The sequence below is a fragment of the Lethenteron reissneri genome, chromosome 24 (assembly GCF_015708825.2).
Source record: "Lethenteron reissneri isolate LAM-NWPU_2019-01 chromosome 24, ASM1570882v1, whole genome shotgun sequence".
Taxonomy (NCBI): domain Eukaryota; kingdom Metazoa; phylum Chordata; class Hyperoartia; order Petromyzontiformes; family Petromyzontidae; genus Lethenteron; species Lethenteron reissneri.
In genome coordinates, this window is record NC_083802.1 from 7,789,258 (window position 1) to 7,816,175 (window position 26,918).

Genomic DNA, 26,918 nt, shown 5'->3' on the forward strand with positions numbered 1-26,918 from the left:
CTCAATGCCAGGCGGTGGTGGCTACGCACGTGACCTATGACCCATCGCTGTGGAGGCAGCGAGGTTTGGTGGATCACGAACATGTTCCCGTGGGCGTTGAGGAGGAGCCAAACCCCTGGCTCGACAGGAGGTGGTACAGCAAAGGACGTGCGCACTCATCATACCAGCTGTCCCTTCTGCATAGAATTGAGCGTTGCTCCCTCGCACGCGTGAATGTATGGTCAACTCATTGGCTGAAAATGTCTGAATATATAGAGGGCCGCAGAACTTGGGCTATTGTTGGGCAATTGTTGGCCGGCTCACTACCTGGCTGCCCACCCCTCCGACTTGTTCGTGATTGCTCAGCGATTGTGAGATGCGATTTGCATGAACAACGCTGCATGAAACTAAACTAAACTCTACGTAATAAGAAACGATTGCACAGTATTTAAAATACTTGAGGAATGTGTCTGTTACGTCATTCTACTGGGTGGTAGAGACATCCAGATGGCATTCCTCTGTGCTGGAAGAAACAGCATCGCGGGAGACATACAAAAACGCCGGTCATCATCATTTTGAGATGTTACGGAGAGTAAGCGGGCTTGGTGGGCAGGACACGTCGCTTATCGGGATGGATGGATGATGATGGGCAGATGGATGAGACTTGGTGATGGAGGAAGGAATAGCAGCCTCGCCCGAGATGAGACAGAGTGAGATGACATCATCAGCTTGTGGAGCAGGAGTGAGATGGGTTTACGGCAGCACAGCAGCTCGAGATAGGAAGTGATGCGGTGGGGGGAATACCTTAATCCATCAGTAGATAGTCACTGGCTCATTTACGGAGACGATGGTGATACTGGTGATGAAGAAACGACTGAAGCAGACGATAATACAAATGCAACTGATGCTACTGCTGCTGTTGCCATGTATGATGATGCTGATGACGGTACCCTGAGGATAACGACAGCACTGCGGTGATTGATAATGATGACTTGTGATTGATGACGATCGTGTTAATGATGACAATCCTGCACCTGACGTTGATAACGATGACTGCTGATGACGGGCGATGTTACTGCATGCACGGTAAGTGACGACAGACGCTATTAGCAATAGTCGAGACAGTCTTAGCGACAGTACGTGCGACTCACTAGTCAGATATACTGTCGGAAAGACTGTCTCTAATTTGCATACGCAATGAGGCGACCCTCCCCCCACCAAACCAATTAGGGTGAGCGGGAGTGGGTGAACGCCCTGGAGGGGTGACCTCATTAAGGCTGATTAGCACCCCCAGATTCATTACGCGGCCACTCGGCCGCATGACGCCCAAGCGGACATCGGGTGTTGAACCGTGGCAGCGAGTGGCAAGCAGCGGGGATGAAGCCGCTGACGACTGGGACTTGGGTTTGACTCATCGGCACGGGCTAGAGGTGACGTTACGTACGGTGCAATAGAAGTCCGGCATGCATACCAAGGGGTGGTGAGATGTTAGCCGCCTCGCCCGGTATACAGGAGGTCGTGGGTGTTCAATCCCGACCCTGACGCCGGGTGAATATTTGGAGTTTGTTATGTCGCTTTGCCCGCGGTCCTTCTGTTTTTTCCCCCCTCCACAATTATGAACATTACCTTTAGGGCACTTGGCTGCTATAAATGTCCACGCGATAAGCCACTTCGTTGAGCTATCATTTGTGGCCTTGTCGCTTCTGAAAAAAGAGCCATGTAGCTCAGTGGGCTTTACCCGGTCAAATAAATATAGTTAGTTGGAGATGATGTTACATGCGGTGCGAAATAAGTTCAGCATACGTACGTGTACGATAGGGCTGTGTCAACACAAGCATCACACGTGCATATACAGAGAGTACAACGGACACACGCACGTATACACGAAAACAAACACTCAACACACTCGTTTACAGCACCGCCTTGAAAGGAAGAGAAAAGATCATTGATAACAGGCGACGTTTCGGACAATGGCCCTTCTTCATAGCACATCACGTGCTAAGGCTACAGTGTTGTCGACGAGTGTGTTTAGCGCTGGTACTAATCGTTCCCTGTGCACCGCTGCCAACGCAGCAGCGTCGCCAAATAAGAGGCACACAACATCCTCGTCGACAAACGTCGCGCGTACAAGGATAGATTACACACAGTCGCACATTGACATCTAGACACGCACAACGACACAAAGACGAAGATGCCCTGAACAGACTGTTGGGGCAAGTGCTGTTAGCGAGCAGCGCCTATGAAGGTGGGCACGGCACACGATGGGGTGGGTGTCCAACACCACGCCCGGTCGCCTTTGTCTCCCCAGTGCTGCTGTTTATACACCGAACCAGTTATTGTGCTCATTTGAGGCTGAGTCAACCTAAGGGAGGCCCAGGACCGGTTCAGATAATCGTCACTGGCGTTGGCCGTGAGTGGGAATCGAACTCTGATAGCCGGATTCTCAGCGCAGCGCGCTAACCGCTACACTACCGCTCCCCATCGACACGCATACACACAAACGCACAGACATTACACACATACATAGCGACAGACACCCACACACACACACACATGCGCACACACACACAGAGACGCACACACTTCGCCCCGTCACCTGCGGGAGATAAGTCATTCCATTCGTCCCGGCTCAGGGATGTCGTCTCACACCATCACGCACCCACCATCATCACTTGCCATCATCATCCCCACCATCACACCGTCACGCCCCCACCACCTTCACACCCACCATCATCACCACCCCCCACCACCACCATCACCCACCATCACCACCCCCCACCACCACCATCACCCACCACCATAATCACAATCACCATCATCACTCCCACCATCACACCATCATCACCCCCATCAGCAGTAGCAATACCACCGCAATCATCACACTCATCATTCGCTTAATCGTTAACAGCAACAATAGATGAATATAACCATCATCTTTAAACCCATCACCATCAGCAATAGCAGCAGCATCATCATCATGATACACGAACCTGTACATACACGCGTTCACATATTCACACATTCACAACCTCATTCACAAACCATTGGAGCACGGAGACACTGACTTTTTAATGCAATCAAACACAAATATCCCCCGTGTAGCCTTTAACAGACTATTGGGGCAAGTGCTGTTAGTGAGCGCCTACGAAGTCCGGCACGGCACACGAGGGGATGGGTGGCCAGCACAACACGCCCGGCCGCCTTTGTCTCCCTAATGGTGGTGTTAACATATCGTAGCAGGTCCGCATTTGAGGCCGAATCGACCTAGTGGAGGCCCAGGACCGGTTCAAACAATCGTCAGTGGTATTGGCCGTGAGCGGGAATTGAACTCACGTCGCCTGTGTTCATAACTCAGCGCAGTGCGCTAACCACTGCGCCACCGCTCTCCGCATAGCCGCAACGCCCCCCCACCACCGCTCTCCCCACGCTCTCTCCACCCCACACGGAGCTAATGTAAAGGCGGTGACGCGTTTACACCTGGAGAGAGGGGACGAGGGGAGGAGAGGGAACCGTGTCAGAGCTATTAATGAAGTCGACTTTAGAGAAAGGGGAGATAACCCAGGCGGATATGCGCGCGCGCGTGTGCGTGCGTGTGCGTGGGGGGTGGGAGCGGTGGTGCAGCGGTTAGCGCACTGCGCTACGAAGCGGTCGAGCAGTGGTTAGCGCGCTGCTCTATGAAATCGAGTTCGATTCCCGCTCACGGCCAACACGAGTGACGATTATCTGAACCGGTCATGGGTCTCCCCTAGGTTGACTTAGCCTCAAATGTGGCGATGCGTAAACATCGCCACTAGGGAGACAAAGGCGGTTGGGCGTGGTGTTGGACAACCACCCCCTTGTGTGCCCTGCCGACCTTCATAGGTGCTGGCTAACAGCACTTGCCATAGAAGTATATTAAGGCTATAGGGGGGAACTTTCTCTTTGCGTGTCTGGGTACGTCTTCAATAACTGCCGTAGGGTTATACTCGCGTGGTTGGCTACGTACGGCGTGAAAGAAGTTCAACATACATACAAGCAACGTTTATACTCGGGCACTCCACGGCAAGGGGAGTAGAGTTAAGCATGTAAGGTAAGGGAAGAGCAATGGTAAAGGGAAGTTCAATAATAATGGGAGCAAAGGGCCCGGAGAGATGAGGATCGGGGCGGACGAGGGTGCTGAACGAAGCGGCGTGTGTTTTCACAGCGGGCGGCGGTGGAGAAGTGGACGGGGGGGGGGGCTTCAGAGTGGGGGTGGCCACTCAGAATTCTCGGGATTTAAAGCAGACGTCGATACAGTGTATATGTATATACATACTCTGCTGTGTTTCCAGTTGTGTCCCGATCATCGCTGTTTGTTTCGCGAGCGAGATACTCGCGATGGTACACAGAGGCGGACCGCAGTGCTTTCTGGAAGCCTGGATTCGATTAAGAAGGGCCATTGCCCCGAAACGTCGACCCACATAATCGACTTGTTTTCCTTTTGAAGGCCACACGATGCTATTGACGAATGCGTTGCGTGTTGTGAAGTTCACGCGTCCAATGTGTCGAAGGAAAGTGCCGATGCACCCCATGATGGGACAAAAAACTGAGATGAGCATATTCTTAGGTTTTTTCGGTAAAGTCACGAAAAAAAAAACCTAAGAATATGAATCCTTGCAGTCACGAAAGCTTCAAATCTAGAATGAGATGAGCATACGTACCATGTATCAATGTACCGCTCAGACGTGCAGCTCAAGCAAGTAGATCGTCGTCGACTGCTGAGAAACCGCATTATAGCGAGTGTTCCCGAATAGAAGAAGCGCGTCATAGCGAAAACGCGTTAAGCGAGGACGTACCGTGGTGCATCATTCTCGCCGTTAAGACGTGGCCTTGGGCAAGGACATGCGGCTAGACGAGGGAGATGATGACCGGTGGTCAAGGCGAACATCATAATAGCAGCCAAATCAGAAAAGGCGTCAAACATTAAATCAACTCATGTGCGCAAGTGCTGGATGGATTTCTACTCTGCACAGCTGTGAGTGTTTGGGGAGGGCTTCATCCAGCAGTGGATTGATCATGGCTGATGATGACGATATGTATGTGTACGTGTGTGCGTGTGTGGGTATGGAGTCTGTTTACTGGGTAACCAGTCTACGCCTCGCTCCATACAAAGACAGAGATCCCCCGTGTAGCCTTTAACAGGCTGTTGAGACAAGTGCTGTTAGCGAGCACCTATGAAGGCCGGGACGGCACACGAGGGGGTGGGTGACAACACACACACACACATAAAAGAGACAAAGAACTCCTTAATAGCCTTAACAGCCTGTTGGGGCAAGTGCTGTTTGCGAGCACCTATTAAGGCCGGCACGGCAGACGAGGGAGTGGGTGGCCAGCACCACGCCCGGCCGCCTTTATCTCCACAGTGGTAATGTTTACACGCTGCACCAGGTACTCATTTGAGGCTGAGTCGACCTAGGGGAGGCCCATGACCGGTTCAGATAATCGTCATTGGTGGTGTTGGCCGTGAGCGGGAATCGAATTCGGGTGGCCGGGTTCGTAGCGCAGCGCGCTAACCGCTACACCACCGCTCCCCATACACTCACACACACAGACACACACACGCAACCACCACAGACACACACATCTAGGCTCGCACATCTGTGCACGCATGCCCGCACACAGACACCTATACGCGTCTCCCTGTACATCTCTCTCTCTCCCCTCTCCGCTCTCTCCCTCTCCCGCGAGGTTAATGGACGGAGCGATTTGGGCTGATGATGTGAGGAGTCGAGAGGAACTCAATCTGGTCAGGGGGTTAAGCACATATTTTACTCAAAATAATATACACACACGCACACGCACTAAGTCATATACACACATATACATACACGCATAGAAATTACACACACACAGCGACAGACACATAAAAATGCATGAATATACGAAGTCACAGATGGTCTTAAACAGACTGTTGGGGCAAGCGCTGTTAACCGAGAGTCTATGAAGTCATATTCTGCACACAAACACAAAGATGCCCCGTGTAGCCTGTAGCAGACTGTTGGGGCAAGTGCTGTTAGCGAGCACCTATAAAGGCCGTCACGGAACACGAGGGGGTTGGGTGGCCAGCTTCAGCCGCCTTTGTCTCCCGAGTGGTCGATATTTACACGCCGCACCAAGTACTCATTTGAGGCTGAGTCGACCTTGGGGAGGCCCAGGACCGGTTCAGATAATCGTCACTGGCCGTGAGTGGGAATCGAACTCGAGTCTCTGGGTTTGTGCGCTAACAGCTGCACCACCGCTCTCTATATGCACACACACACGTATAGATGTGTGCTTACAACAGCCGCAATTCACCACTAAGTTGCGATGACGTCTACGCAGCTGTCGTGCCAGGCTAGGTGCACCTTTGGGGCTATCACGTGGGGCTTTATCTGTCCGGAACTCTGCTCCGTTGTTGTGAGCGTCGCCCTTCTACCCTCCAGCGTCGTTGTTGCTGTTGCTGTTGGAGAGCAAATGCTAAGATTGCAAGGCAGAAATGTGCGGCGTGCGCACATTGATGCCAATAGAGTAATACCCCGGTTTGTGTCGGAGATGCGTTCCTGAAAGGCGACGTCATTCGAAGCGACTTCACGGGGGCAGGTGGAGGCGGTGGCCGAGGCGACGGATACGAGAAAGGACGGACGATGCTGTCAGCGACGTGAGTTGAGGCGACGCTAATCAGGTAGCGGTGTTCATAAAGTGACGACGTATTTGCGAAAACGACGTCAAAGGGGGAGACTGAAACGGGGGCATTACTGTTTAAAGATTTGAATAGCGCAGCACGTGCGCGTTTGAGCAAAGTGAAACCCTTGGCCGGTTCGACTCGATTTGCAGAATTGTTTCTGTTTAAATGTTGCTGGTAAACGTTGGTCATGGACCTAACAGGTGATTTCCTTTATTGTTCATGCCCAGAGACTGGATTCAATGTGTTATTGCACGTGAATGAACAACGCCTTTCACGGCCTGTTTGGGGTGAGAGCTGGTAGCGAGCAGCTATGAAGGCTGGCAAGGCACACCACATCCGGCCGCCTTTGTCTCCCCAGTTCTGGCTGATTTACACACCGCACCAAGCCGGTTCAGATATTCGCCACTGTTTTGGGTTGTGAGCGGGAATCGAACTCAGGTCGCCGGGTTCGTAACGCGGTGCGCTAACCACGACCCCACCGCTCCCCACACGCACACATAACACACCTTATATAAGTACAGTAACAAGACGAAGATCCCCCCGTGTAGCCTTAACACACTGTTGGGGCAAGTGCTGTTAGCGTGTAGCACCAATGAAGGCCGGCACGGCACACGAGGGGCTTGAGTGGCCAAAACCACGCCCGGCCGCCTTTGTCTCTCTCGTAGCGATGTTTACACACCACACCAGGTACTCACTTGAGGCTGAGTCAACCTAGGGGAGGTCCAGGACCGGTTCAAATAATCATCAGTGGTCTTGGCCGTGAGCGGGAATTGAACTCAGGAGTGCACTAACCATTACCCCACCGCTCCCCACATCCACATGCAATACATACACACACACTTTATACAGGTACACATCTTTCTCAACATACACACACGTAAATGCATACACTACACACACACACTATAAGATCTACTGTGGCGAGTGATATCTGAACCGCTCCGAGCCCCCCCCCGCCCATCCCACTCCACCCCATTCACAAATCTGCACTGACCAGTGTGGTGAAGTATGGTCAAACAAAAGGGAAAGGAAGGGAAAGGAAGGAGGGAGGCCTCATCCAGCAGCGGATTGACAAATCGTTGTACAAGGAACGACGGCACGCACGTGGGCACAGCTGTTGTGCCCACGTGGGTCTGGCGCTTGACGTGTGAACAACGGCAGCACCGGGGAGACAAAGGTGGCTGGGCAATGGTTCTGTTCACACAACCAATCGGCTCGTGTACCATCTGCAGCGTTTTTTTTTCCACAGGCGTTCGCTAAACAAGAGCGCGTATTCCCAGACACTCTGTTCGGGGGCTATACGGATGATCTTTGTCTCCGTATGTATATACGCGCGCATATGGCTTGCGTGTATGTACGTAGATGTGCGTGTGTTGATGTGTCTGTGTTGATTCAACCCCTGGCTGGAAGTCAGTCTCTGTCTGATGCATTAACATAATGAGGCGTGAGATGGCGACATTAGAGTCGTGAACATTAGCCCTGTGAGGGCTCACCCCATTACACACGCCCATGCCCCACGCGCGCATATACATACATACATACCCCACACACACACACGCATATACATACGTGCCCTCATACACAAAGATAAAGATCCCCAGTGTAGCCTTGACAGGCTGTTGGGGCAAGTGAAGCTTGCGAGCACGGTGCACGAGTGGGTGATGGTGGACAGCCTCCTTTGTGGCGATGTTTACACATCACACAAGATACTCATTTGAGGCTGAGTCGACCTAGGGGACCGTTTCCGACCATCGATGCCGAATGGTTAGCCACACAGGGATTCTCAATCCATAGATGTATGTAGAACTTCTTTCGCACCGTACGTAGCCAATCCTGCTACTAATCGGAGGTGGTCGCCGGCTGGGTTCAATCTCCCGGCGTGAGAGACACACACGGGCGTCTGACCTCACTCACATGGACAACGCCAATCACGGCAGCCCCATACTCGTATGCTGATTGTAAGCACGGTATCGTCACCTCCGCATATATCAGAATCGTTATCTATCCGATGAGCAGAGCCGCCCCTCGGGCACGGCGGATCGGAGCGAATAGAAGCCCCCCCCCCCCTGAGTAACGATAAGTACGGAGCGTTTACAGGAGTCAAGATGGGAGGTTTCGTAAATATTGGAAAGTTTTCGAGTGGAATGCTGGCAAATGCAACAATATTTTGGGTGCCGCGGTGGCGAGATGTTAACTTCCTCGCCTGGTATACAGGAGGCGTGGGTTCGATCCCGACCCTGACGCCTGCTGCTGTATTTTTGGAGTTTGCGTGTCTCTCTCCCCGTGGTCGCGTGATTTTTTCTCCGGGCCCTCCAATATTTCCTTCCACATTTAGAAACATGTGTTTAGAGTATTTAACTGCTATAAATATCCGCATGATAAGCCACTTCGTTGAGCAATTATTTGTGGCCAGGTCACTTATGAAATAGAGCTATGCAGCTCAGTGGGCCTTACCTGGTCAAATTAAAAAAAAACTTCGTTTCGTTTTAAAACGCGACTCTTAAACTGGGCGATATTCCTCAGATGGTAAAATCGGGGTCCCCATGACGGACGACACTCCTGACATTGAAGCGTCAGTCCCTCATCGAGCAAAACGCCCAGATTTCACGCCTGATCAAAAGTCCACCAGCTGGCTACGACCTCCCAAACTAGAGGCCGGGAGCCTGCCCAGGCGATAGCCACTTAACCTGGGCGCCCCGGGTTCGAAACCATTACCTCGGTCTGGTCAGGATTCAGCCTCAACCATTTGACATTCACCCAGTCTTGGATCTCTCCGCTAGGAAGTTGTTCAAAAAGTTGAGACAGCTCCACATTGTTTGGGCACGAAGGGCACGTGTAGCCGAGTAGGAGCTGCATAGCAGGGAAATCTCAGGCCATACCGCCTTGTAAATGTCTTCCGGCGGTACACCGCGGACGGGCGACAGAACAGAGCCCTGAAGCTGCGCGCCACACGACAGGGAGAAGTTGCCCGAGGAATCAATCCCGGACATGACCCTCTGTGAGCTCCCTGTGCAGGAGAGACGCGAGCCATCGTGTTGAGGACTGTTCCAGACGATCCCACAGACCCGTGACTGAGATATAACGCATTGCGGTCCACCGTGTCAAACGCTGCGGAGAGATCAATGGGAATCGAGATAGAACGGCTCTTCCGATCTATTGCTATCAGGAGATCGTTTGGTGTCCGAACGAGAGCCTGGAGAAGGTCACAAGACGATCCTCCATTTGCAGGGCCGCAGCCTGCCTGCTCAAGATCACTACTCATCAATAATAGTCGGATGGAGACAGCTTTGTAGTGAACACTACAGCACCCCCCCCCCATCCGCACCCGGGTCCAGAGGTTTACTTCTGGAAGGTTCCACCAAGGGAGAGATGCCTCCTCCAAGGTGTCAAGTTCAGGTGTAGTTTGTTGAACCGCGTGAGGACTCAAGAGAGCGGGGGGCAGCCTCATTTGCAAGAGTGACCTGGGGGTCAGGAATCCTGGCTGTCTCGATCGAACACACGATAAGCCACTTATTCTTAGGTGTTTTCGGTAAAGTCACGTAGGTAAAACATTAAAATGAATAAAAGTAAAATAAAATAAAAAATAACAATCACGACGTTTCGGAGGCAACACAAGGCAACACAAGTCTCCGTCATCAGGTGGGACCGACGATCCCACCTGATGACGGAGACTTGTGTTGCCTCTGAAACGTCGTGATTTTTATTTTTTATTTTATTTTACTTTTATTAATTTTAATGTTTTACCTACGTGACTTTACCGAAAACACCTAAGAATATGAATCCTTGCAGTCACGAAAGCTTCAAATCTAGAAAGATAAGCCACTTACTTCGTTGAGCTATAATTTGTGGCCACGTCGCTTCTGAATGAGAATCAAATAGCTCAGTCGGATTTACCTGGTAAGATTGTTTCGTTTTATTTGTATTTTATTTGTATGTAAGTGATTTGTTTACCCTTCCTATACTTTGCACCCCTATTGTGCTTGTGTGTGGGTTGTAGTTGTAACGTTCTGAACTGCCCCTACAGGACATCTGTGAAAAAATTGCTTTATAGCTCATCGGTATCCTCCAGTATAAACAAATATTCGGATTAAGTGAGTCTGAATGCGGGACTATCGCCAGTATAGGCCCGAGACTCTCCACACACCCTGCCTATGGGAGGGGGGGGGGTGGAGGTCGGCCACATCGCCTGCGTGACCTTCATGATACCCACCACCATCGGACTTCCGTGTGACCTCCCACCGCCCAGTACTCAGCAGGCTTGGGCCTGGGGTCACGTGCTCGGATCGGGTGGCCGCCGCGCACACGCGGTGCGGCTGTCACTGCCCACCGCGGGGAAGAGGTTGTGGGCAGCAGAGAGGGACGTGGTGCAGGGTCGACTGTTGTACTGTAATCTATGTTCCCCTTTAATGTCATTCTGGTGCTCACCCCCCCCACCCACCTCACCTTTAGCAACTCATACCGGAGTACCGTATGGCACTGCGTGGGGAGGAGGCACTCATGCAGCGGTGGATTGACACGGGCGGATCGTCGCCGGGTGGAACGTGCAGTGGTGCAGTTGCGATGACAGGTGGACAAACCGGCCGCTTTGAAGTTTTGTCTTCAAGGCGCCAACTCATCACCCGCATGTGAGTCGTCCGGATTAGCTCAACGGACTCACGTTTATTCTGGACGACACGACGACTCTGGGAAGCCTTCATCCCTTTCATCGGACTGACTAATGGGGTTTAAAAATCCCTGCTGTGATTTTAACTTATTCCTGCGGAGGGAGCTGGTAGGAACGTTGGGTTGCTCGGTCAATGGCCAGGGTCAACGGCGGCGTGGTGTATTCCGCAAATATGCCCGACGTTGAGTTTTATAAGGGCACCATGGGGTGACCAGCCCCTCCCCACCCAGCCCCACCCCTCCCACCCCCCACCCAGCCCCTCCCCACCCAGCCCCTTCCCAACCTCCCCAGCCAACCCCTCCCCACCCTCCCCTCCCCTCCCCACCCAGCCCCACCCTCCCCACTCAGCCTCTCCCCACCCTCCCCTCCCCACCCAGCCCCTCCCTCCCCACCCAGCCCCTCCCTGCACGACGGACACAATAATCCCCTGTAGGCTGGTGTAACCAGGAGGTTCCTACCAGTAAATTCAACATCCTATCATGACCAGGTGGCTTGCTGCAAGCGTGCACACCTGCCCAACGGGTGCATTTGAGCTGCTGTCTCTCCCAGGATCTGCTGTCTATCTGTGGATCTGCTGTCTCTCTGTGGATCTGCTGTCTCTATGTGGATCTGCTGTCTCTCTGTGGATCTGCTGTCTCTATGTGGATCTGCTGTCTCTATGTGGATCTGCTGTCTCTCTGTGGATCTGCTGTCTCAATGTGGATCTGCTGTCTCCCCGAGGATCTGCTGTCTCACGAGCCCAGTTTAAATCTTAGCTGTAATGAAACATGCAAAGTTATGAATATAGGCCTGAGATCCATCAGTGGCGTGTGAACCCATGTTCCTAGATCAGCAGTCCAAGAGCCCTGACCATGAGGCAATGGCTCGTGGTGTAGGGTTGCTGGTTCAATTTTATTTCACCTCGTGTTCATAACATCAATAACAAATAGAGAGAAAACATCCCCCCACCCCCCCCCCCCCCCGTATAGTCTACATAGACCGTCGGGGCAAGTGCTGTCAGCGAGCACCTATTAAGGCCAGAACAACGGTGCTGGTGTGGCCAGCACCACCCCTCGGCCGCCACACCAGGTAGTCAGTTTAGGCTGCGTCGACCTAAGAGATGCCCAGGAACGGATCTGATATCACTTGCAACTGATGTTATCTACCAGCGTTCATAGCACAAGCCACTAACCACTGCGCCACCACTAACCGCATACAAAGACCCCCCGTATAACCTTCACAAACTGTTGGGGCAAGTGCTCTTAGCGAGCACTTATGAAGCCCCCCATGGCACATGAGGGGGTGGGTGGCCAACACCACGCCTAGCCGCCTTTGTCTCCCCAGTGGCGATGTTTACTACACACCGCGCCAGGTCCTCATTTGAGGCTGAGTCGACAGAGGGGAGGCCCAGGCCCGGTTAGGATAATTGATGATGTATAATCATCACGATGTTTGTGGTCGTGAGCAGGAATCGAACTCGGTTCGCCGGGTTCGTAGCGCAGCGTGTCGCTAACTGCTGCACCACCGCTCCCCTGCGCACAATCACAACAACAGCCGCCATCCACCACCAAAATTAGCGATGTCATCACCACGGCGCTTGTGCCAGGCTAGGTGCACTTTGAGGCCACGTGAAGTGTGGAAGGCTCGCTGAAGGTCACGGCACAGGCCCAGGTACTGCGGGATAAATGACTGAAACTACCCTCCAGATGCACCACCTGTGCTCCACACTGCCCCCAACTCGTACACGCAAACACGACGACGCGTGCGAGCAGTTGATTAAGACGCCATCACTTCACACGCTCGTAACTTGGCACAGTTTTATTTTGCGTTTAAGATATGTCTTCGTTATAACAGGCTTTGCATAAGAACGTACGGTATTTTATATAGCGTCCGGGCATGACCTGCGTTGAGTTATGCCAAATGGAAACACGTCAAACCCCTTAAAGTGGCTTCTCTGATGCACAAATCGACGCATCCCCGCTCCTTATACCAAGTTCACGCCACTCTGCTGACAACAAAGTGATGGTTGAGAGGATCGAGTGGTCGCCCAGGTCCTGTCACAAGTTCTCGCTAGGCCACGCGAGTCTTTTCAACAGGGGCCATCGATATCCGTTTGGGTCGTGTCGCCACAACTCGCTGCTCTTATTTTCTACAGCGGTGGTTCTCAAACCTTCCCGTGGCTATTGTAACCCCATTTGTTGAATTTAGTTTCAACCGAGTATCCCTTTGCCCGACTCAACATGGTTCTGAGAAATTAATGTTCGAATAATGAACATCAATATTTGTTTTAACAATTGTCCATTCTGTGAAGTATCCTAACGAGCTAGTGAGTAACTGCAAGTGAATACAAAAATCAACAGACGCTTTGCATGCATCACGCCATGTGTTCGCGCTTGCTGGTTACTTTAACACGTAGGCTTTCGCGACCAATATTATTCATAATAAACGTGTTTGGTTTAGATCGCGTTATTTATAAATGTGTCGTAACCCTCCACCACTCGACACGGCCAATCAGTAAAAAAGTGTCACGTTGACAAAAGACAAATAGTTCACTACTTTAGCCCACCGGTGTGTTGAAGCGTGAAACCACAACATTTACAATTTTTGAGTACGACGTTTCGCTGATAATTACATTCAGCATCATCGGGAAGTTTGCCAGAATGACAAATTGAAAACCATCAATGAGTTTAGAAAGGTATTTAATATCGTTATAGGTTACCGTATGGATATATATTTTATCGTACTTATTTTATATTGGCAAATTCACACGTGATTATTCACCAATGACTCTTATGTATGATATAATTTCACACATTTATAAATCACCTCACGTACCCCCTGGGACAATGCCACTTACACCCAGGGATCCGCATACCGCCGGTTGAGAACCACTATTGTATAGGAACCACCTCGTTGCTCAATAGTTAGAAGCCACGTATCCTCATCATCACCATCATTGTTATCACCATAATAATTATAGAACCCATGCTCCAGCACAAATCCAAATAAGTGCTCGTTTACGATCGCAAGTCCAAGCCACCCGCTCGAGATTGATTTAACATGTTTCAGGAGTTACGGATTTTTTTTTACTTTTAGGATTATGGGCATATACACATCGTTCGTATACGCGACAGGTAATATATTAGCACGAACATCTCATAACAATGTATTAAACCTTACACAGAACTCAACAGCTGATGTTGAATGGATGTGGAGACCGGTCTGAATAAAACAGCTCAGGGTACAGCGGGCACGGGTAAAACACTGGAAAATGGTCAAATGCACAGCAACGTCCCGGTGAGATCCAAATACCTCTTCATTAAATGAAGACCTCGATAAATAAATAAAAATACCAACTTGATTAAACCGGGTGCGAGATGACAAGAGGCATGCCATCAATTAAGACCTTAAAGGAACATAATATCCGTCTGTTATTTAATCAAGTTGAGCACAGGATGACCAGACGAGAGTTCTTTAGCCAAACAGTTCTTCAGCTATGTGGAACGCAGGCCGATTTAACGCCTGTTGTTTATTTATCCAGAGATTAGGGTGCGCAAGAGGTGATGGTTGAAACGTTTTCACTCCTCCTGATTATGAGCAGCGAAGAAAAATGGCATCAGGCCTAAACTAGGCCGAGGTTTCAAGAGAGCATCGATTTCAATGAATGAACACATACATTAAGCACGTTTAGTGTGACACACACGAGCTTACCGGTACATTTTCCATGAACACTTAATGACAACAACAAATCATATCTCAACTAGAGCTGCAATGCTTTATCGAATAGTTATTGGCTTAAATAAACCGAGTAGATGACACAGTCTGTAATCACAACTGTATACCAACCTACGACACACCATTGTCTCGACCCATCTGATAAATAATCCTCGTCTAAGACCGATTCTTCATCTTATCTGACACAGAATCCTGATTTGATACAGACTCCGCATGTCATCCAATACAGAACCATCGTCTTGTCCAATAAAGTCTTGATTTGTCAGATATAGAATCCTTGTTTTATCCAGTACAGAATTCCAGTTCCATCAATTATAGATCCCTTATCTTGTCCATTATAGAACCATTGCATCCAATACAGAATCTTCATCTCATCCTATACAGAACCCCCGTCCAATCCAACAAAGAATCCCAATCTCATGACATGGAGGCCTCACCTTATCGTACAACCTTTGTCTTGTTATGGTGCCTTCAGCTCAAATATCGCCATCTAATTCCAGTAAACCATACAAACCTGTAGGCTTTGTCACGTAACCTCCATCAACACACATAGACCACCGTTTATGACAAATAGATCAGTTAGAACAAACTACTCTACACTGTTTACACTTCAATGCTATCACAGTTGCATTGCTCCTGTATGTACATATAAATTTACATATACATAATATTAACAGACACTCACATATTTTACAGAATATATATGTCTGAAACATCTAATTCTTACGTCTTAATATCTGGGGGTTATCAATGTGACGTCTGTATCGGTCACTGTGCTTCCGAGTGGCTCAGACGCAGCCATGTGACCTCTAAAGCTGGAGGATTGATTGGAGCCTCGATCCAGGCACAAACTCAACTTTCTGTAAAAAAAATGTGAAAACCAAACACGGTCATTATTCTGCGACGATCATTAAGCGAATATTATTTACAAGCTCAAGAACAACACAATTGAAAGTAAAAAAACGTAATATCCTAGTTATGCTTTCAAGTTAAACGTCACAAATGTACAGAGCGTTGTGTGATACGACACGCAAAACAAAACCGTGAATGTTTCAGTCTTTAGCGTCCATGAGTGTGGACAAATTTTCATTTTTGAATTCTCGTCTCCAGTTTTTTGGCGGTGGCTTAACGTCCCTGCGCGACGGACGACGCGCACTCTTGCAACCGAGTGTACTTACGCATTTGACAATGCGGTCTAAATAAATATAGTTTCAAAAGAAAGAAACAAATAGCTCAATGACGGTTGGATCATCACCGAACCTTCGTCCTGACCGAAGCACGCCGCTTTCAGTCGTGGTCTTGCCCATTACGATACCGGTCACTGACCGCACCGGCTGCTTTCTTGATTTTCCGACTGCATTGATGGCACCTTTAATTGGTCAAATCGAGTTTATCGACATCAACTATATGTAAATCCGAGTAAGAGTGTATCAGCCTAATTCAGGTGAACGTACAACCCTCATCTCCCTCCAATAGAATGAAGGTACAGTTGCTTAAAATGTATCAGAGCTTACTCCTCTGGCCTTCGCCACAACCCAAGGCATAAGCTCAAAGGGCCTCGTCTAGATTCACCACCCAGCAAGTGGAGTTGGCCTAATCCACAGAATAAACGGTTTCCTTGGCGAGTGTGCCCACGTTTTGTTTTGGGTGCTGGGGATCTTGGTAAAAGGCCCAAGGCTTGCAGGGCGTTCGTGATTCAAGGTTCAACAACGTTGTGGAGTAGGGGAAGGCCCAAAGAATATCAGCAATTAGAAGGGAGCAGACGGCTTCGAAGTATTTGCATCGTTATCGCTTCGATGGAAGGCCAAAAACGGCTGCAAATAACCTTTAAATCCTTGAGGATGAGAATGATGAGATTCAATCCCACACCGTCTTCTTCTCATCTCATCCTTCTTGCCTTCAATTTTCTATCCTTTAATTTGTAGACCTTTCCCCCCTCTCCTTTTCCATTTCCTCTTTCCATTTACTCTTGTCCTTCTCGCTTCATCACCCGGCCTCCCGTCCCTCCTCTACCCTCGATCGAGCATCTTCATCCAATCTATTTTATGTTCTTCCTCCAACAATGACTTTCTCACTTCCTCCCCCAATCAACTGCATCAAAACCCACCAACTTGTAATTGCCACTGTTGAAACGATTTGTGGCAGCGTTGGGATGGGCGCTTTACGAATTAAGATGAACCGGGTTTTTTTTATCGAAGGAAGTTTTGCTCGACTGGCCACCTTCGGGAAATACTGAGGTTTGCAGCGAGGCGAGGGATGTACGGGGCTCGTTTAAGTTTCTTGATATAAAAGGACGTTCATAAAGGTGCCATCCACTACCAGAGAATCAATAACAAAAAATAAGTCCCAAATGGGCGGTTGAAATGTTGCCAACATACGCATTATGCATGCTTAATCCTTTTCTAGCAAACAACGCACACACAATCTTCAACAGCGCATTAATGAAACGTTTAAAAGAATGACACCCGCGACGATGTTGGCCAACACCCGGGTCTCTCTACAACGCACGTCGCCCACGCCATGGCGGACACGCGGGGGGGGGGGGGTTAGAGGGATTAGACTCGAACGATAACATTGTCATACTACCCGGTGTGTGTGTATGTGTCAGTAGTTTTATGGGCTTTCTTCAGCGGGTCTTATGGTACGAACATCAGAGCCAAGAAGACGTAGGCCACTAGAGTGTTAAAGGTGAGGCGTCTACCATCAAGGTTCGTGCGCAGGGGGAATGGTTGGAACAGGTGTGAAGGTGTGACTACCTTGGAGGCCACTGAAGATGGCAGGTGTGAACAAGAGGATACGAAAATAAGAAGAATCGGATTGGCCAAGACTGTATTTGAAAAGAAGTGTGGTAAGTAATAAGTTGGACACGAAACAGAAGAGAGAGGATTGGATATTGGAACATTTTGTTGTGTGGAGTGTCGTGGGATATACCAGAAAAGCATGGACACTGCGGTAGGATGACTTGAAGAGACTCAAAGTGTTTAGGATGTGGTGTTATGGAAGAATGGATAGAGTTAAGCTGATGTGTTAAGTAGAAGGATGACGATGAGCTGAGATAGAATGGCTACGAGCGAGAACGACTGACAAGTCTAACGAGAAGGAAGGTGGCATATGCAGGACACATCCTAAGATCGGTAGGTAGGCCTACGTGAGCAGTTGGACTGGACTCTCCATGAGACGCTGTAGATCAAGCCGAAGTAATGAGGATGACACTAGATATGGAGAATAATGGATAAGACCACCTTGACGGACACCGTGCACAACTGATAATACCTTTATGGACTTCCTGTTATGGAGGAAGGTGGCCTGGCTTTGATGGTTGGTGCAGTGTCAATAGCATCAACGCAGCCACACACGATATTTGCAACAAGTTTGAGACTGTGAAAAATAAGATGTTCAAACACCAAGTAGATCTTTTTTTGCAAGGAATCAAGTCTGCATCAACCGCACATATTTGTGAACATGCAAACATGACAATCTATTTTATTGCCAGAAAGGGTAAAACCTATTCTTATTTTTCATACTTTGATGCTGACAAAAAGGTCCCATGACAAGTTTGAGACTCTCGCACTGCACAGCTCAATATTTCCTGTAGATCGTTTTGGCCAAAAGTGTCGAGATATGCCTCTCCTCTCGGTGTCAGTTTTGTATTATTATCTCAAACCAATCTGTTAATAGCGTTGTATAAATTCACGTCAGCAGTAACGTCGAATGCCGTAAAGCGACATGCCAATACAGAATCTCTCCTCTTCGTAGCGCCCCCCTCTTTTTCTCCCCCTCCCCACCCACCACCTCGAGCCCCCCCCCCCATCCCTCGCTCAATTCATCATCTCGATGTCGAGCCCCAGCGACGCCGTGTGCTGCTTCGCCCTCAAGCGCAAGTTCTCGATGCTCGACGTCTTGCTGCTGCTGCCTCCGCCGATGATGCCCACCAAGCCAGGCATCGCCAGCGAGGAGGAGGAGGAGGACGGCGACGCCATCGCCACCGCCGGGCCCACGACCCCGCCGGTGCGGGCGCCGATCGCCGTCGGCGACGGAGCCACGAGGATCCCGGCGCCCCCGGCCGCGGCGACGGCCAGCGGCGGGGGCGGCGCGTGCGTCCCGGTCGTGGCGGTCGTGGTGGCGGTCGTGGCCGCCGCGGCCGCCGCCGCCGCCACCGCCGCCGCCGCGGCCGTGGAGGCCGACAGGAGGGCGGCGCCGCCCTGCGGCACCCACGCCGGGTAGTAGGGCTGGCAGGCGAGCGGCGCCATGGGGTAGGCGAGCGGGTGCGTCGACTGCGCCAGCTCGAAGGACGAGCGGTACACGAGGCTGCCCGCCGCCGCCGTGGCCGCCATGTGCTGGCGGAACTGCTCCTGCAGGCGCAGCAGGGAGAGGGGCGCCGAGGCGTAGCTGTGCGGAGGAGGGGGCGGCAGTGGTGGCGGAGGTGGTGGCGGCGGAGGTGGTGGCACGGGGGCACAGGGCGGGAGCAAGGAGGACGGGCGGGACGTGGGGTCTGTGAATGCGCGAGGTGGGACGTGGGACATGGGAGGAGGAGGTGGGCGAGGAGGAGGAGGATGGCACGAGGAGAGATGGCACGAGGAAGGAGGGGAATGAGAGGAAATGGTAGAGCATGGGAAAACGGAGAGAGGTGGGAGGAGAGAGTAAAGCAAGAGTTAAGTCGATTTAAGAGAGAGCAGTCGGATAGTTAAGGGAGAGTATAGAGAGAGTGGAGATAGTATAGAAAGTTAAGTTGTTAAATAAAGAGGTAGTTGAGATGAATTAGAGATTTAAGAGTCGTTGAAAGAGATATGTGCACGTAGTTATAGGTCGTTCGTAATGGTAGTCAGAGAGCGAGTTGTTGAGAGTTAAGGGACGGTAAAGAAAGAAGGGGAGAGATAGAGGACGGTGATGGAGAGATTGGGAGACAAAGGAGAGAGATTAAAACATCAGGACGGGTGGCGCTGTCATCAGAGCAGTCGACTCGCAGTGCAGATATCACTCACCACTGGCGGTAGCTGCGGCTGGAAATCAAAGTCGGGTGGCCATGTTTATAGCGCGGCGTGCGAACCAATATGCCATCGTTCCACCCCTACATTTGTGTGTACACATGTTCGTTTTGTACGTTGATTATGTTCAAGTCAGGTCCAAATGTGTCCCTGCTCAAACAATTGTGGATGATGCTCATCTCCTTTGACCTCAGTCAGTGGTGGAAATTCCACATTCCTATGGTAGGAATTCCACATTCTCTCTAAGGGAAGACCACTGGTCACTTCTGCTGCTGATGAAACTAATGCGGCTGATTATAATACCACTGCCGCAGCTGCTGATGGATGCTGCTACAGCTGCCATTGATGGGCTGGAGGACAATGACGAATGAACCCCAATCTACATGTGAACTCGTGACTTTCAAATTGTGAGGTGGAAATTCCACATTCCCATGGCAGATCTCGGTCTGCCCATATATAAACAAGAGCGGTAGTGGTGATAATGATAATAATAAATGAAAGAGGTAGTATAAGTTATCCGTAAGGGGGTGGTGTGCGTGTGTTGGTCACTAATTATTAATTAATGACAAATTCCCGAGTTGCCCATTAGGTATCTCCCGCCCCGGGCTGTATGGATCCGCAGGCCCTACCCCTCCTCGTTTAAATCGATTAAACCTGAGCCCCAAGTCGGCCTAATTAGCCACTAATTAGCGACGGCTAATTACACACGACAGCACCGTGTTGGCCATTATGAGCCGCGAGGGAGACCGTCACGTGGCCAGGTTACATTGTTCTGTCAATGTGTGTGTCAATGTGTGTGTCAATGTGTGTTCCCTGAAACAGCTCAATGTGTGCATGTCTCGATGCATGCACATGGAGGGAGTGGCGGGCGCAGTGGTTAACGCGTTGCACTACGAACCCGGCGACCCGAGTTCAATTCCCGCTCACGACCAATAACAGCGGCAAATATTTCAACCGGTCCTGAGCCTCCCCTAGGTCGACTCGGCCTCAAATGAGTACCTGGCGGGGTGTGTAAACATCGCCACTGGGGGGGCAAAGGCGGTCGGGCGTGGTGCTGGCCACATCCACCCCTTCAAGTGCCATGCTGGCCTTCTTCATAGGGGGCCGTCCATAAATGACGTCACGCGATTTTGGACGATTTTTGACCCCCCCCCCCCCTTCGTCACACGGCGTCACAAAGTCAAACTCCCCGCCTCAAATATGACGTCACAAAGCTCTGCCCCCCCCCCCCCCAACCATAAAACATGCTTCAAATCGCTTTAAACTATTGTTATTGTAGTGCGTATTTAATGTGGTGCTGCACTATGATGTTGTAGGAGAAAACATTTATTAAAAAGTCAAGTTAATTAAGTAGAACGTGTCGTCTATATTTATTGAAAGTTGCGCATTTTGATGTGACGTCACATTTCTCAAACCCCGCCCCCCCCCCCCCCCCACTAGGTGCGTGACATCATTTATGGACGGCCCCTAGGTGCTTACTAATTTGCCCTGAAAGACTCCCAAGGCTACATGTGCTTATGTGTTTGTGTACGTAACGTGTCTGTGGATATTTGTATGGGGAGCGGTGGTGTCGTGGTTAGCACGCTGTGCTATGAACCTGGTTTCCTCAACAGCACTGGGGGGACAAAGGTGGGGCCAGGCGTGGTGCTGGCCACCCACCCGTGCCGGCCTTAATAGGTGCTCACCAACAGAACTTGCCCCACAGTTAAAGGCTATATAGGGAATCTTTGTCTTTGTATGTAATGCGTATGTATGTACGTGTGCACGGAACTGTGATTCCGTGCTACGAACCCAGCAAACTATATTTGATTTCCAGGCACAGTTTACATCATTCTACATGCACATCATGGACACACATTCGTGTAATTACGCTCATAACACCTTCTTACCGGCTTCAGGCAATGAGGCCTTCCCAGGTACGGTGCCTGCCTCGCCTGGATCCACACCCTCTTGAGTGAGGGGGTCTTCAGGGGAAGGGTCAGTGGAGGGGGGGCCTGAGGTCGCAGGCGACCCAACTCCTCCCTTATTCAGAGGCACAGGGGATCTGGGGGAGAGAAAGGTCACTGTCAGTGTTAGGGGTAGAGGTGGGACTCTCTTGGTATTAGTGATGGGGTAAAGCCAGTGCATCAAGGCTAGAGCTGTAGATTTAGGACTCGGTGCTAGCTTTGAGTACAGGGGCAAGGCTCGGGTCACGGTCAGTGCTATGGGTACGATGGTTATTAGTCACCATTAGCGATGACCAAGCTGTGTGTTGGTGCATCTGAGCGCCAGTGTCCATATCCGCGCGATCGCTCGCGTGGGATCAGACATGATCCACGAAGCGTGGGCGCAGTGGTGGCAGCGGTGGCAGCTCGAGCATAAGCACTAGAGCGATTCGAGGGAGCAGGAGGACGCATCCCCGTTGTTTTCCTTCCTTCTCTCTCGTAGCCTCCAGCGTGGCTGCGCGCTCAATCTTGTAAGCTGCAGTAGTGACATAACAATCTGCCTCCAGGTTTCACGGTCCTTAGCCTCCTCCTTCTCCCTGTTACCGGTGTTCCTTTGATCTGCTTTGAGGGTGGATTTTGAGAGTGTCCTTGCATCATGCGTATTGGTAGCCAGTTCTTTTTCCACGAGCGAGCCGGCTGTGAAACACCTGCTTAGGGATTCTGAGAGTCCTTCATCCTGACAACATCCCAGGCCAGCGCAGACGTGTCTTGGTCAGAAGGGTCTCAACGCCGGGGAGGTTGCTACGGAATACAGCTTCTGTGTGTTTGCTATAAGATCCTGCCAGTAGACGAACAAAATATGGAGGAATTGTGTAAGCTGTCGGATAATGTGGCAGTACAGAGTTCGGGTCTCATCCATAGAGAAAAGCAGCGAGCAAAAACATCTCTGTATGCGGAAATCTTGATTGAGCACCGGACCTTTTGCTCATTTCAAATTCCAATTTGCAGATGCCCGAAGGATGAGGAATGAGATTTTGTCATCGGCGCCTACGGATATGGACAGGACAGTGTCAAGATATGTGAATCTGTCTAATGCGTTGAGCGTCGTGTCATCAGCTGTGTGCTTTTATGTGATGACTGTAAGGGTAGTTTTGGGCTAATTGGAACATAAATTCCGTCGACTGGATGCTGATGGTGGAGAAAAAATTGCTTTGATGCTGTTACAAGGTGATGGAGGGGATCCTAAAGACCCTCTTCAGAATGTCACAATGTTTCAGTCATCGAAAAACTGAAGCTCACTGATGATGGCTGCACTAACAAGCATCTATATATTATTTTGATTATTTTGCTGCTATAAATTTCCACATAAGTCACTTCATTGAGCTATCATTTGTGGCCAGGTCGCTTTTCAAAAACACACTAATAGCTCAGCGGGCTTTACCTGGTAAGATTAAACATATTTTAGTTTCATTTGTATGTCTTTTTTAAAGTGATTTGTTTACATTTCCTATGCTTTGCATTCCTATCGTGTGTTTGTATTGTTTGTTGTTGTAACTTTCTGAGCTGCCCCTACTGGCCATCTGTGGAAAAAAGCTTCATAGCTCATCGGACTCCTCCAGTTTCAATGAAGACTGATAACCTTGGATCTGAATTTGGGTCTACTAAGATTGAATAGATGTCCATCAGGTTGATAGAAGATGCACCCTCTATCAGAGCAGGCTGAGAGCAGCATGACCAAGAGCACATCGCGGACCAGAATGGTTGAACGTACAGAGCCCTGCTTGATGCCACTGGTGACCTCATAGAGGCAGTTCCATTTTCTGTCACGTGGGCCTGCAAACCACCCTGACTGAGCCCGATTATATCACTACGGGCGTAATCACCGTAATACCACCATGCACCGTCTGCTTCACGGTGGACCTTAAACATCTCCTGGCACCGTTTGCAAGATGAGACCACTGTGTGCCAGCGTGAGTGTCCAAAATTTGCCAAATTCGAAACATTTGCCCACGAAATACTCAATTGGGATTAAAATACAGCTATCATCGCCCCCTAATGCCAGACGAATATCCCAGCCCACTCTTGAAAATTGAGACTAATGCTGGTCTCTTGAGTTCTCGCCTGGTTAAATACAGTTAAATTAAATAAACCTTCAGGAAAGATTGGTTAAGAATGCATCACTTGACAAGGCATCCCCCATTTGCCGAGGACCTTCCAGAAGTCTGGTTGACTGACAGTGTAAAATTATTTTGACAGATCGATAACGACATAATTGAGATCACGACGATGCTCCCTGCACGTTCTCTCAGTTTTTTTTCTGGCACATCATCAGCCGCGACGAGGGAGTCGATCGTGCACCCGCGCCAGGAGCACGGAAGCATCCGGGTGGTTTGTAGATCTCCGCTCGCGAGAACAGAGCGTTTGTGATGCAGGGCTGGTGCCTGGTGCAAGAGGAGTGGAGTGGCTGTCCCGAGTTCCGTTTGTCGATGCGACCCAATTGATCGACACACTTCCTGTACACTGTGATCTCTTCCTGCCGGGGCACCGCAATCCCCCTATCCTTGCGTCCTTGTAACCTTACCAGGCTAGCTAGGGTCAGTGATTCCGCACCTCCGATTAGCGTGGTTGGGTCCATACGGTGCGAAAGAAGTTCAACATACATACATAAAGTAATAAGGCTTGCGCTTGGGTCATGGCTAAGATTATGGGTTAGAGCACGTGCTAGCGTCAGTGCTATGTGCTAATGTATGTATGTATGTTGAACTTCTTTTGCACTCTACGTAGCCAACCGTGCTACGTATGGTGTGAACAGCACCATTGGTTAGGGTCAGGGGTAAAGCTTTCCCCTCCTCCCCGTCTTACCTTCCACCTGGGTGTCCCAGGAGAAACAGCACCGTTGGTTAGGGTCAGGGGTAAAGCTCTCCCCTTCTCCCCCTCTTACCTTCCACCTGGGTGTCCCAGGAGGAACAGCACCGTTGGTTAGGGTCAGGGGTAAAGCTATCCCCTTCTCCCCCTCTTACCTTCCACCTGGGTGTCCCAGGAGGAACAGCACCGTTGGTTAGGGTCAGGGGTAAAGCTATCCCCCCCCTCCCCGTCTTACCTTCCACCTGGGTGTCCCAGGAGGAACAGCACCGTTGGTTAGGGTCAGGGGTAAAGCTATCCCCCCCCCTCCCCGTCTTACCTTCCACCTGGGTGTCCCAGGAGGAACAGCACCGTTGGTTAGGGTCAGGGGTAAAGCTATCCCCCCCCTCCCCGTCTTACCTTCCACCTGGGTGTCCCAGGAGGAACAGCACCGTTGGTTAGGGTCAGGGGTAAAGCTCTCCCCTTCTCTCCGTCTTACCTTCCACCTGGGTGTCCCGCCGCCCCCTCGGGCCCTGCCCCCGCTGCGTCGTGATCACGTGACTTCTGCACCGTCTCCTTCTGGAGGCTCCGCTGCTTTTTGCGAAATTTCGCCCGGCGATTTTTGAACCACACCTTAAGTCATTCGTGGAGAAGGGGTGGCATCATCGTGAACATCATCATCATCATCTTTCGTATAAACAGCAACGGCGACAGAAAGTGCCCAAATCACAATGAGAAGTTTACAAGGTGTAGTGGAATAACGCGCGCGGGGGTTTGCGAGCGGTGTGCGCGCACGTGCGAGTTACGGACAGTGAGGCCGCATCGGGACGACCAGGTGTGGCGAGAGGGAGCAACGGAAAGGAGACGGCCAATTAGGATGCATAGCGGCGAGTGGCTGGCTGCAAATGCAGGCGCGGAACAGGCGCCAGGTTGACGGGAGATTGAGGCGATAGCGGCGGAAGCCACGGGCTTCATTAATGAGGAGTTAATACAGGGAGGAACAATGTTCCACACTGCCCACCAGGGATTATTTAGCTGTCTGTCTGTCTGACTGTCTGTTTGTCTGTCGTACATAATATATAATACGCACAGCTCTTTGATTGGTGGAGACCTTACAAACAGCTCTTTGATTGGTGGAGACCTACTGCCGGGTACGGAGAGGGGAGGTGCCTAAGGGAGGAGGGTCAGGGGAGGGGCCTAAGGAAGGGGGGAGTCAGGTAAACAGCTCTTTGATTGGTGGAGACCTACTGCCGGGTACGGAGAGGGGAGGTGCCTAAGGGAGGAGGGTCAGGCGAGGGGCCTAAGGAAGGGGGGAGTCAGGAGAGGGGCCTGAGGGGGGGGGTCAGGGGAGGGGCCTGAGGGGGGGGGTCAGCGGAGGGGCCTGAGGGAGGGGGGGTCAGGGGAGGGGCTTAAGGATATGGGGGGGGTGTGCTCAGGGGAGGGGCCTAACAGAAGGGGGGTTAGGGGAGGGGCCTAAGGGAAGGGGGGTCAGGGGAGGGGCCTGAGGATATGGGGGGGGTGGTCAGGGGAGGGGCCTAAGGGAAAGGGGGTCAGGGGAGGGGCCTAAGGGGGGAGGGGCCTAAGGGAGGGGGGGCGATAGTTCAGGGGGCTGGCTACCTAAAGTCAAGTTTTCTTGTATACATACAGGTAGGAACAACAGGTTCCACACTGCCCACCAGGGATTATTTGTCTGTCTGTCGTGCACGAATGCGCTGTCCAACCAAGTTCCTACCTGCCCACTCCGAAGGAACGTGTTGAGGAGGGGCATATATACGGGAGGGGGGGGTGGGTCGGAGTGAAGACAAGAGGAAAGACAAGAGAAGTCCAAGGCCCCGCTCTCCACACCTCGCCCTCTCCAGCGGTGACGGCTGGAGGCAAGGGCGAGGTTGGAGAGGCGAGGGTAGAAAGGCTAGCAGTAGAGAAGCTAGCGGAATCCGAATTGTGAGTGTGAGAAGGCTAGCAGCAGAGAAGCGAGCAGAGAGTAGAGCTAGCAGTGGAGAAGCTAGCAGAGTATCTAGCGGTAGGTTAGCAGTAGAGAAGCTAGCAGAGTGTATAGCGAGAGGTTAGCAGTGGAGAAGCTAGCAGAAGATATAGTGAGAGGCTTGCGGTGGAAAAGCTACCAGAGTGTG

The 26,918-nt window shown here is 50.9% G+C and overlaps 1 protein-coding gene across 1 annotated transcript in view; it reads right to left on the reverse strand.

The window, feature by feature from the left end:
- Positions 1–3,450: 3,450 nt before the first annotated feature.
- Positions 3,451–26,918, reverse strand: part of LOC133346330 (diencephalon/mesencephalon homeobox protein 1-B-like) — a 60,403-nt gene continuing 36,935 nt past the window's right edge. The window contains exons 4-8 of the mRNA XM_061557826.1: positions 25,289–25,422; positions 21,913–22,067; positions 19,196–19,530; positions 9,541–9,600; positions 3,451–3,456 (exon numbers count right to left, since the gene is read on the reverse strand). Of these exons, the coding sequence (XP_061413810.1) occupies positions 3,451–3,456; positions 9,541–9,600; positions 19,196–19,530; positions 21,913–22,067; positions 25,289–25,422 (690 nt within the window). The remainder of the gene's footprint in view (positions 3,457–9,540; positions 9,601–19,195; positions 19,531–21,912; positions 22,068–25,288; positions 25,423–26,918) is intronic.